Source organism: Garra rufa, chromosome 12 (genome assembly GCF_049309525.1).
Source record: "Garra rufa chromosome 12, GarRuf1.0, whole genome shotgun sequence".
NCBI lineage: Eukaryota > Metazoa > Chordata > Actinopteri > Cypriniformes > Cyprinidae > Garra > Garra rufa.
In genome coordinates this window covers 32,745,873-32,758,274 of record NC_133372.1, presented here as the reverse complement: position 1 = coordinate 32,758,274, position 12,402 = coordinate 32,745,873, and the positions used below count along the sequence as shown (strand labels likewise).

At 37.8% G+C, this 12,402-nt stretch overlaps 1 protein-coding gene and 1 long non-coding RNA gene across 4 annotated transcripts in view; both read left to right on the top strand.

Annotated features, from left to right (window-relative positions):
* LOC141347471 (uncharacterized) lies at positions 1-887 on the top strand. The gene is made up of 2 exons (XR_012357361.1): positions 1-100; positions 198-887. It is a non-coding gene; the product is annotated as an uncharacterized lncRNA (long non-coding RNA).
* A 1,736-nt stretch (positions 888-2,623) lies between these two features.
* The window catches only part of larp4ab (La ribonucleoprotein 4Ab), a 28,400-nt gene continuing 18,621 nt past the window's right edge, over positions 2,624-12,402 (top strand). For 2 of the 3 annotated variants that reach the window (XM_073851496.1, XM_073851495.1), the window contains exons 1-4: positions 2,624-3,030; positions 10,588-10,729; positions 11,673-11,786; positions 11,887-11,977. In XM_073851496.1, coding sequence (XP_073707597.1) covers positions 2,926-3,030; positions 10,588-10,729; positions 11,673-11,786; positions 11,887-11,977 — 452 coding nt within the window. In that variant the 5' untranslated portion in view covers positions 2,624-2,925. Of the gene's footprint in view, positions 3,031-8,684; positions 8,898-10,587; positions 10,730-11,672; positions 11,787-11,886; positions 11,978-12,402 lie in introns of those variants that run through there. The other variant, XM_073851497.1, reaches the window with a different exon arrangement.

Here is a 12,402-nt window from a genome sequence, read left to right as displayed (position 1 = left end):
GAGGATGGCAAAGAGTTCTTTAAGCGCAAAATCGACTTCCTTACAAAACAAATTGAGAAAATTCAGCCTGCTCTTCAAGAAAAACATGCTATGAAACAAGGTGATTTCACTTAAATTTACTATCTATCTATCCATCTATATAGAGAGTCCAAATGTACAAAATGCATTAAATAAGAGTTTCATCTGCCTCCTAACAGCTGTTGTGGAAGTCATGAATATGAAGCTTCAGCAGCTGCATGGTCAACAGGCATCACAGTCTGGCACCACCAAAGCCTAAAAACAGTTCTGCACAGCATGGCAGAAAATTTTGGGGAGATCCTGAGCATTTACCTTTCAGATGGATGCATTCTGAACCCTTGAAATGGAGAACCACTGCTCTGATGTCAATACGTTCACATCTCCTTGGAGGGAGAAGAAAGTCCAGCACGTTGCCTGCATCAAACAACTAATCAATTTTTCTGTTCCATGTTTTCATTCTCATGTTAAGTGAACAAATGAAGCATTGGGCACGGCCTGTGGCTGTATCCACAAAGTGTCCCACCACTGGGATTAATGTCTTTGGAAGAGATTTACTTTGTGGCACAACGTAGCTTTGTGGCAAATATTTGCCATGGTTTTTTTTTTCATACAGCAAATATTTTGAATGCAAATATTTACATCCGAAATGTTTTTGCTTTTCTAAAAGTGAGTTTACAGAAAAGTATCTGCATTTCATTACTAGTATTTTATGTGTCAAAATAATAAAAGGAATAGCTTGATTTGTTGTCCCAAGCAGTTGGATTACTAGTCCAGGTTACAGATTTCCAGGTTATGACTACTGTAAAATGTTTATGTACAATTTTCCACCCATGCTGAAAATAAATTAAAAGTTGACATTTAAAACCTGACATTACATGTGTTACATTCATGAAAATTAACTTGTTTTATGTAGACCTGTATATGGGCCACTCAAAAGAATTAGTGCAAACTACTGTCTCACAACCAAAAAAAACTGATTTAAAAAGCATTTTAGTATTCTTAGATGTTTACTTAGATCCTTCCATTATTTATTGAAACCCACAATAATATTTAAAATATCAGTTAGCCTAATATATATAAAATCATCACTGAGTGGGTACTTTAAATTGGGAGGTATATATATGTATATATTCAGTTGTGACATCTTATGCCATAACATGGCGTTATCCCATAAAATTGTCACTAGCGAAACGACCAAAACGTGTCATCATTGTTTCTGTAGTGACAAAAGAGAACACATAATCCTTTATTTGGGGGAAATAATGCAATTTTTTAGTATTTTAGTGTGTTTTAGTAGTTTTTTAGTGGGTTAAAATTCTGTAATGTGATGTAGTTGCAACCAAAACATTACTGTCACTATCGAAATTGTGCTGTCACTATACCAAAACATGGGATTGTTTTGTCAAAAATAAAGTATATTGAATAATCAACTAAGATTTTATGATAGATTCATTCAATGTATTTTCAAACTAATACATCGTTAAGTTTAAAATCATCTTAATGCCATTTACAAAGAAAATTTTGATTTAAAATGAAACAAATCTCTTAAATTACACTTGAAATATTGTTACAATTGTAATTGTTATTGATTTACCTCTAAAAACTTTTTAATAAAACAGAAAAAAAAATATTTACAAGGAAGAGAAAAGAAGAAAAACCTTAAATAGTCAATATAATCCTTCTTATTAAATTAGATATTACTGCGTTTCGGTAGGGACTTTTGATTTTTAAATGTTTTAATGAAGTCTCTTCTGCTCACCAAGGCTGCATTTGGGTGCTCTAGGTTTTCTATTGTGATATATATTTTTAAAAACTTGATATATTCCTGTAAAACAAATCTGAATTTTCAGCAGACATTACTCCAGACTTCAATGTCACATGATCCATCATAAATTAATCTAATATGCTGATTTGCTGCTGAAGAAAAATTACTTATTATTATCAAATGTTGAAAACAGTTAAGCTGCTCAATATTTATGCAGAAACCATGATATTACCATCAAATATCTGGGTTATGTGTTTGTGTAATAAAAATGAATGATTTTGTTCAGCAAATAAGCAATAAATTGATCAAAGGTGACAGTAAAACATAATACTACAAAAGATTTCATTTCAAATAATGTTCTTCAGAACTTTCTATTCATGAAGGAATCCTGTTTTCACAAAATGTTAAGCAGCAAAAACTACTTTAAACATTGATAACATTAAAGAACCATTATAACCAATAGCCTAATAACTGATGCTGAAAATCACAGAAATACATTAGGCCTACATTTTAGAATATATTCAGATAGAAAATAGTTATTTTAAATTGTAATACTGTTTCACAATATTAACTTACTGTTTTACTGTAGGCTATTTTATCAAATAATAGACTTCATTAGCACCGACCCATCTGTCATTAGTTCGGATGGAGGACTGCTGTAATTATATGTGTATTATTCGCTGTGTCATGGTTCGCAGTTGCCCGGCTGCAGTTTCGCTGAGCGTCTGTCGCTATGCGGCGAGAGCGCCCGCTGGTTGCTATGCGGCGCAGCGCGTGTTGCGCTCTGTTGCCAGGGAAGAGCGAGCGCGATGGAGGGGGTGGTCGCATTGTCTGTCGGGACGGTGGCGGTGTGTGAATTTCTGCCGTCTGTCAGAGACGCTCGCCGATCCCCATTAAGCCTTATTAGTGTATGAAGTGAACCCGTACTGGAGATAAATTCGCAAGCGTTAGTGTTAGCAATTCTTCCTTTATTCGTTCAGTTTCTGAAACGGTAAGACAAACCAACCCTAACTAGCTAGAGCAAGTGCTTGTTGCATTCAACCGGCGAGAGGAGGGTGAGGAGTGGCGGATCGGAGGCGCACGGCGCTTGATCGCGGATCGGGGTCGAGAGAGGCCGGCCGGGGCAGAGCCAAAGGCGGCCGATGACTTCGGAGAGTAGCAGCCAAGCGCAACAGAAGGAGGAGGTCGAGCCGGGATCAGTCGCCCGAGATCAAGAAGAGAAAACCGGCGAGGACCAAGGCGGCATGGTGAGCTCAGGCCTGCGGTGCTGAATCGGCACAACCCACTTAACATTAACCCTCCCCCTAAACACGACGTGAACTTTTCGTTTATAATGTAGCCCTTCCATTTTTAGAACCAAGCGTGTTTAGACGGTGACTGTTTATCCAACTGGTACTTGCAGTGTGTTGACAAACTACCTGTGTCCTTGCGCGCTAGCCAGATTGTCAGGTCGTTAGCAAATAAAGTATTGATCCACTGCAATTGTTGAACTTAATAACCGCGTAGTTGAGTAATGGCTAGGTCTGGCTAGCCGGCTTTAAGTCAGACATCGGTACCAGCAGGCAACATAAACTAGATATATTGCCACCTGGGCTTCGTCTGCGCATAAATTACAAAGCACGTGTTCATATCCTGCTCTACTGTAATTGAGCAATGATTTCATGACTTTAGGACGCGTGACACAAGTTAATGTTGATAACTTTTATATTACAAGCGGGTTAATGTCATTTGGAAATTAATTAAACTACATCACGACCACATGACAGCTTGCTTTAGGTTATAATTAACTACTTTTTTGTAACCATTCGAACTATTTTTTTCAAGTTGCTGGGTAATACTGGTACAGTTGTGACCCTGAACCACAAAACCAACCATAAGTGTCTGAAAGCTGAATATATAAGCTTTTCCAGTATGGTTTGTAAGGACAATATTTGGCTGAGATGCAACTATTTGAAAATCTGGAATCTAAGGATGCAAAAAATCAAAATACTGAGAAAATTGCCTTTAAAGTTGTCCAGATCTTAGCAATGCATATAACTAATCAAAAAATAAGTTTTAATATTTTCACAGTACGGATTTTTACTTAATATCCTAATGATTTTTGGCATAAAAGAAAAATCAATTTTATCCTGTACAGTGTTTTGTTGGCTATTGCTACAAACATCCCCGTGCTATTTTTACAACTGGTTTTGTGGTCCAGGGTCACAATTGTAAAAGAAAAACGCTTCCATTAATAATTGAATTACTAATTTTATATAGATAAAAAAGCATTTCAATGATTATTATAAAATGAAAAATAAAATTGTTTTTATATAAAGTAATGTTAATGATATACTAGTCTAACCAATCAAGCTGTCTGAATGTTTTTCCAGTTGAACATAGTTTAAATTCTAGCTAATACACACATTTGATTACAGGTATATTATACATTAATTAGGCACATACTGTCAAATATTTGCTCAGATTCTTGTATAATGCCTGTATGAATGATGGCAAGTGGTTTGGTCATTGGAATGAATGTTTGAACATATAAACTCATTTATCTAAATAAACATCATAATGCAGTAATGCTATTCGTTGGTAATACTGTGGTACTTGTGTATACTATAGTTCTGAATAATTACCATAATATTAAAGTAGTACCTTAAAGGATACCATTGTGTCAGATGTGGACTTGCACCAGAATGAAGCAGATTTAGGTTTTGTTTCCGGTTTCTGTCCTAGATGTGCCAAGTCTCTTCTGCAGGAGTATCTGTCTCTCTTTTAGATGTCTTTTATGCAGACATCAGTATAACCTGTGAGAATCCTTTTAAACCATTTTGACTCCAAGGCCCCCCATTGTCCACAACAATATGTGACCCTGGACCACAAAACCAGTCTTAAGTTGCATGGGTATATTTGTAGTAATAGCCAAAAATACATTGTATGGGTCAAAATGATACATTTTTATCATTAGGATAAAATCATTAGGATATTAAGTAAAGATGATATTTGATAAAGATGTTTTGTAAATTTCCTACTGTAAATATATCAAAACTTAATTTTTGATTAGTAATATGCATTGCTAAGAACTTCATTTGGACAGGCGATTTTCTCAATATTTAGATTTTTTTGCACCCTCAGATTCCTGATTTTCAAATAGTTGTATCTCTGCTAAATATTGTCCTATCCTACCAAACCATACATCAATGGAAAGCTTTATTCACATTTCGGGTTATGTATAAATCTCAATTTCCAAAAATTGACCCTTATGACTGGTTTTGTGGTCCAAGGTCACGTATTTAAAAGCCCGTGACTTTTCCAGATGATAATGATTTATGTTCTTTCTTCCTTGCGCTCTCTTTCTCTCTGTGCCCCACTTTGTTAGCTCGCTCAATCATCTGAGCTGTCACTTAGCACAATGACAGCATAAAAAGTGGATGTCAGCCTGGAGAAATTACTATTTACTATAAACAGCAAAGGAACTTTGATAGATGGATGATTTTAAATAGAGATTAAATATGCGGTGAGTTTGAATGGAGATTTGAAGTTTGAAGGAATGTAGGTCTAGCTAGGTGGTTGCACTGTGCTAATGTGTTCAGAAATGTTGCTAGGCAGCTGATAAGGTGTTCTGGATGTTTGTTAGGGAAATGCTAAGTGGTTGTTAAGGTGTTCCGAGTGGTTGCAATGGACTTGCTGGGTAGTACAATTCTTAGTCTCATAGCATGCTTCCTATTGATGATTACAGTACTGATGTCCAGTAGCAAATGGATAGTTATCCATAATAAGGATTTTAAAAAAATTGAATTGTGCCCAAATATTAAAGTGCCCCTATTATGCCTTTTCAAATATGATATTTCATGTAGTGTGTCATGTAGCTGTATGTGAACATAAACTATCTGCAAAGTTGTGACGCCGACAGTGCACTATAAATAAAGTTTTTGTCTATCAAAAAAAAGAGTCGGCTCACATTCGCCTAAACGAGTCGTCAGCAATTCGAATCTTTTTTCTGTAACGGCCACACGTCACGAGCTACACATTTGCGTAATGTCCGCCCACATTCAATTTCGCGAACAACTTGCCCGCCCACAAACAGCAGGCCTACCATTTTCACGTGGATTACATCATGTCAAGAAGACGCCCTGCGCTGTGACAGCCTGTGAGAGTGAATTTGTTTTATATGCCCTTCCAAAAGATGAAACTATCAGTGGTTAACATTAATTTTTTCAACACCTCAGCAGTCCAATGCCAATCTTGTGTTGTGTTCGCGTCATTTTACTGTGACTGCTTTTCTAATCTTGGGGAGTAACGTTACAACGCGAGATTCACCAAACGCTTGGTTTTAAAAAATGGATCAGTGCCCAGTTTATTTGGACCGGCTTGCTCCTCTGAACTTCTACCTGTAAGTATGATTAATAATTGTATTTTCTAGCGATCGTTCAAAATACGTCTTTGTGTACGTTATGGTGTGTAACAACCCCGCACATGTCTTGGTAACCGGCTAACTTGCGTTTCTGTAGTTCTGTTGTTCAGCTGTGAGTGCAATGTAGTCTAAAAAGTCTTGTGATTGATGCAGCTTGACTGTCTGTCTGCCTTATTAGTTTAAGTAATGATAATGATAAACAATGGCTTAACGCAGTGTTATGGATTGTACAGTGTTGAAGTTCACAACGTAGAGGTGTGCCCGGTTCGCTTACAAAAGCAAATTGCAAACACTGTCCACAGTTAACATATGACACCCACTGAGAAACGTCCTGCTCCGGTCGTGCTTGCAAAACAGTTTCTTGTCGATGTGACACTTCAACAGTTTCATCGTCAGACTCCGGCTCGAATTGATAGGGTAAAATCGAGGCTATCTTTTCTATGCATTAACAGGTCTCCGCAGCTGTCATTCAGTTATGCCAATGGGCGTTTCGGTTTGCGCTGTAGCGGTAGACCAATCCAAAAGGACTGCACCATCTGACCAATCACAGCAGTGAGGGCTCACTGAAAGGAGGGGTTTAGAGAGACTGATTCTTCGAACTGCTTCACACGAGTCGTTTACGAATCATTTAGAAACGGGGTAAAAATAAATCTAATTTTGGAGAAAACTAAAGTGTTTTTTGAACTTGCATACATGTAAACCTGTTTTAAGAGACTATTACAACAATATTAACTACCTTTAAAATGGCATAATAGGGGCACTTTAAGTACATGACTTTTGCATGTCTGGAATGTACACTTTTAAAGGGAACCCTGGGTATTAAGACTTTTATGGCTTAATATGATGTGAATGATGTCTCTTTCGGAAATATTTAGTAGAAAATCCATAAAAGATTTACATTATTTAAAAAAATTCACATAGTTTTATACATACTGTGAACTATGGGGGGATGCCATTATTTCGATGATGTAAAATGGTTGCACTACCTGTTGCTATTTTTACCACAAAACAAACACTGATACGATGACCACAGCTACTGAAAGAGCTTACAGGTGGTGTAAGCTTAAACCAAATGCCTCACCATCAATTTTTCCCCACGAGTCTTACTGGGAGTGAAATCCACGCCGAGAAACTCCTTCAGTGGCTGCAGCGACATGACAAGTCTTGGCATGTTTTTATCCTGCCAGGATGGCATCTAGCATTTCTTGTCTCCGTTGTTTGTAAGCTCTTCAGTAGCTGTGGTCTATTAAAAGTCTCAAAGTGATCAGGGCTAAAGTGGAGAGAACAAAAACACGGGACTGTTGAAAGTTTTATTCGTCCACAGACGACATCTCATTCTTTTCTCCTCTTCTTATCGCTAGGAAAGCAGTAAAGACTTACATTGCTTCTCTTGTTGCCCTTTGACTGAAAATTACAACCAAAAGCCACACAATGTGGCACCGTATCACTTTTATTTTCCGAGTGCAGTAAAAAAAGCTACAGCTAGCGCCAGTAGCTCACCAAGTGCAACCATTTTACATCATCGAATTAATGGCACCCCCATAGTTCAAAATATAATATTTTTTTAAATAACGTAAATCTTAAATCTTTCATAGGTTTTCTACTACATATTGCAGTGAGAGACAGTGAGATATTTGTTTTTCAAGGATCGTTTTGAGGAGGTGAATTATTTTTAGCATTATTTTTAGTTGTCTTAGCTTTTTTGTTTTATTTTTAAAGTTGTATCGAGGCAGCCTTACAAGTTTGCTCAGGCCCCTGGTTGAAAACCATTGTTTTAAACCTTTTCTCTGTGTGAATTCAGAATAAAATACAATACTTTAGTTTCTGACAAGCTAAACCCCCAGTGTCACAATTCCAGCAGTAGAAAATCTAACTTTTTGGAAACTATGGACTTGCCTTAACAAATACATAAACATTGTATGTTTAATATCGTTTTAAACAAAATAGCATACGTTATTATTTTAACTGACTATCAAACCACTTTGTAGTAGAGCGTTCTAGAAGACTTTATATGGGAATTTCAGCTTTGTCAAATCTAAGTTTGTTCTGCAGTAGTCTTCAACAGCGAATTTGCATTGAGATCCAGTCACCAGATTGTCCAATGATTTCAATTGGGCGTTGCTAGTTCTATTCGGTGCGTCGTGACACAACGATAATAATAATATTAGGCGTTTTATTGTTTCGGAACGTAATGTTTTTCGGAAGTCGCTTATTTTAACTACCTTCGTTCATTCATTTTTTTTTGTCAGGCCTGTACATCATTTGTTTCAGCTGTCGCCATGTGCTCAACAGTGATCTTAGTGGCAGAGGTTACAGTTCCGGTAACTTGAACAGAAGTTTGACAGACGTAAGCCCGCTCCAATCAAACGGCGATTTGTTGTGACGTATTTTAGAACGCACCAATCCCAAAGCGGTGGGCGGGCAATATTCAAAGCGTGCTGCTGCACGTGATCACAAAAGAGGCGAAGGAAAGACTAGCGCACGGCCAATCAGACGTACTAAGCGCCGTGTAGACGCTTACGCAGAACACAGGGGATTGATGCAGATGATGAGTGGCCGCGAAACTCTTTGGCAGTGAACTTGCACTTTTGCTTTCAACGGAGAGAAGTGGAATCTGGTGCCGCGTTATTGTGAGCTAGGTTCATTCGCCTTCTGGGTATCTAGCGAGTGATAACGTCGTCGGGGGAGAAGACCATGCTGTTGTTTGTGGAGGTGAGTTAATGAGGTCATTTTGGCGACCGAGAAGGTTCTTCACGCTGCGGCGTGGAGTCAACTAGATGGCGCCTGCCATGAGTTCAACAAGGCGGAGAATTTGTCGTGATTTTGTAGTGTAGTCATTATTCTTCTCGTTGTTTTTTTCAGTTAAAAATTAGTAGTTGGCCATAAGCAAGATTAGTTGAGCCGCTATGTAAGACCGTGTTTATGTAGACGCGAACTGACCGTCGACAGCGAAAGATCCACGTGCGCGCAACAAATGCTAGCTATGTAGCCAGCCGGTTTTTATTTGCGCAAAAAGCGTACGTTAACTTTGATCAAAACTAAAGTGATTATCACATCAAATGCTGAAGGTATTCAGCTTTTAATTTAACCCTTAGTTCAAAAATAACTTTAGCCCGTCCAAATCCAATAAAGCGCTAGTCAGGTTAACCAGGCTGAGTTTCAGATGCAGGTTTGTAGCTCTTTACTCTGAACTCTCGCTCTGGTTTATCGGAGTGGCTAATCAGATTAAATGGATGAAAGGCCGACTATTTAAAACCTCCTGCCTGTGTGCGTCCGGTAAGAAATGGATCTTGTGAATGAGGTGTGAATGAGTAATACAAAGTATAGAGAAGTTACAGGGAGAAGTTGTGCACAGTTCTGGTTTGCAAACTCGTCAAGTGTGTTAATAGTTAGTGCCCTTGCTTGTCCTGTGGTGTTTGTGTTTCTTCACCATGCTCTTCAGACGTCCTTCGCCAAGGTTGTGGCTATAATGCAACTTTGCATTTGCTGAGATAGCAGGTGTAACGTTAGTTATATTCTATAGAATTCGAAACTTTAACTTTACAGCAAGCTTGAAGCGGTGTTGTAATTTGTGCCTCCGCGTGTCATGTGAAACTTTGATAGCGTCTTATCTGTTAACCCTTGAGAAACCCAAACACAGACATTTATGTATCTTTTAATTATTGTGAAGTATTTTTTGTGATATACTTTATCTATGGATTTCTAAATGGGCTTCATTGTTATTAATAACGTACTGACCTTTGTAGCCCACTGTTGCATTTGTGTCTTATTATGAAAGCTGATATTGAGAGGAATGTGAATATTTTGTAATCACTTAAAATGCTGGGAATTTAGTAAAATTCAAGTCAGATACTTGTTTGCAATGGTGTCAGTTATCAATGGCTATGTTCAACAACTGTGAGTAGCAAGCTTTGACAGATTTTACCCCAACCAAAAATGTTAACACTGAACTGTGCACTTCGTGTGTGTGTATATATATATATATATATATAACACATTTACTTGCTTTGGACTGTGCTGCAGTGGGTCATTGAGAAGTAGATGCTGCTAATGTGTATTTAGAAGGCACGTTTTTCAGGATTATTTCCCTGCTATTTTTGTGGTTACCCTCCCACTATACTGTGAAACCGGGTGGATTAGTATTTGCCTAATACACTGATGCCTGACTAAGTTATTTTTTTTTTTACACTTATTGCACATGAATTTTGATAAGGTTGTGCTTTGAAGGACGGCTATTGCTAATGCATGATAATGGGTAGTTAAATGATCTGCTTTGTTTTAGTTAATGGGTGTATGATTCATTTTACTAAAGCTGCGAATAGCAAATGTTGACTGATTTCTGCAGATTTTATACTGTGATGTGGAATCTAACTGTTAAACTTTGTTTAACCTTGTCTTCAAGGTGACCACCAAGGGGGCCGGTCTGAATCCCAATGCTAAAGTGTGGCAGGAAGTGTCTACACCAACCACCCAGGCTCCAGAGGTGGCCACAGAGACGTGCCATTGGCCGCAAGCAGATAGTGTCTCCGCTGAGGAGTCAGAAGGTACATCTTAAAATTGCAGTTTGTTTAGTGCTGTAATTCAATGTTGAAATTGACTTCTGGAATTGAAAATGTATAGTTTTCATAGATTTGTGTGTGGAACAAAAGGAGAACATGCTGCTCAAAAAACATTTGTTATTGTTGTTGAAAACAGCTGAGTAGAAACTTAGAATTGAAAGTTCTGAAGAACAGCATTTATCTGAAATGGTAAAACATTATAAATGTCTTTATCATCACTTTTGATCAATTTAAAGCATCCTCGCTAAATAAAATTATTAATTTGTAAAATTATTTTTGGTAATGATGCTGAAAATTTAGCTTTGATCATAGGAATAAATAACATTTTAAAATATATTCAAATAAAAAAAATGTTTTTTTAAATAGTAAAAAATATTTTTGCTGTACTTTGGATAAAATAAATGCACACTTGGTGAGCAGAAAAATGTAAAAAATCTTACTGTTTAGAAACTTTTGACTCGTAGTGAATAGTTTTTCATTACCTCACAAATGCTGTGAAGTTTCCTCACAAACAACCAACCCTAGTTTGTAAAAAATAAAAATAAAAAACCTACTTTAAGGCAATATTGATGCAGTTTGTCTAATTGGAAATGGCTAGATTCATTGCAAGTGTTTTGGGGTGAATGAAATTACTAAACTTGCTAAAACCCAGTGATGATCAGTATCGCGCTTGGAAGGACCCAGAACCATTCTCACTGTAGAGATCTTTCATTCTCATCTCTCCCCTCTCTCTTTCACTCCCTCCATTCTGTTCTTTTTGAATCTCTTTCTCTAATTCTCAAACTAAACTCTTGCTCATTCTCTCAGTGAAGTGTGTCTGCCCTAATGACCGTGAGATTATGAGATCTGAGGGTTGAATGGCCTATTGCTGTTCTTGCATGGTAAGCGATCAGCAAACTCATTTACTACTGTGGTTTCTCTCCTGTAGGTTTCAAGGAGTATGGTGTTGGCTATGGCGACTCTGAGTCAGCCCCTCCTATGGAGAACAGCATGTTGAATGGCATGGAGTCTGCAGAACTGGCTTACCCGCTCTACGAACAAGGTCTGTCACATACACCCACTTTCACACTTTAATTCCACTCCATTCCAGTGCTTACTGGCTGATTGTCATTGGGGGTGTGTATGCATTTTGTTTCGCTCAGTGGAGGGTGAGACGGTCGAGGAGCAGCCTCCGCTGTCTGAAGAGAGTCTGAAGGAGTCACTGAAAAAGCAGCTGGAATTTTGCTTCTCAAGGTAACGCCCACTGTACGCCCAGACATGCTAACACCTGCTCCCCCATGTTATGTAATTATGTAAGGGATGAATGGAAATTCAAAATCATCCAGGCAACAGAGCAGTGCTTATTTACTCTTGCTTGAGAGAATTCTCATTCACTAATGTAATGCAATGTCATAATGGACCTATGATATTGGAAGTGATTTGATGTGGATGATCTGATTAAAGCTGTTTCATTTGACAGTATTGTAGTTGTCGGATGCCAAATAAGGACAGATTAATATGATAATATGATGTTAAAAAATAGCTCGCCCAGATATTAAAATCGTCATCTTTTACTCACCCCAGTGCCATTCCAACACAGTTTGGTCATTAGACGCCAAAAGTGATTTAGTTCTTGTGTGTCCTGTGACTAATTGGGAAGAATGAATTTCTGCAAAAGT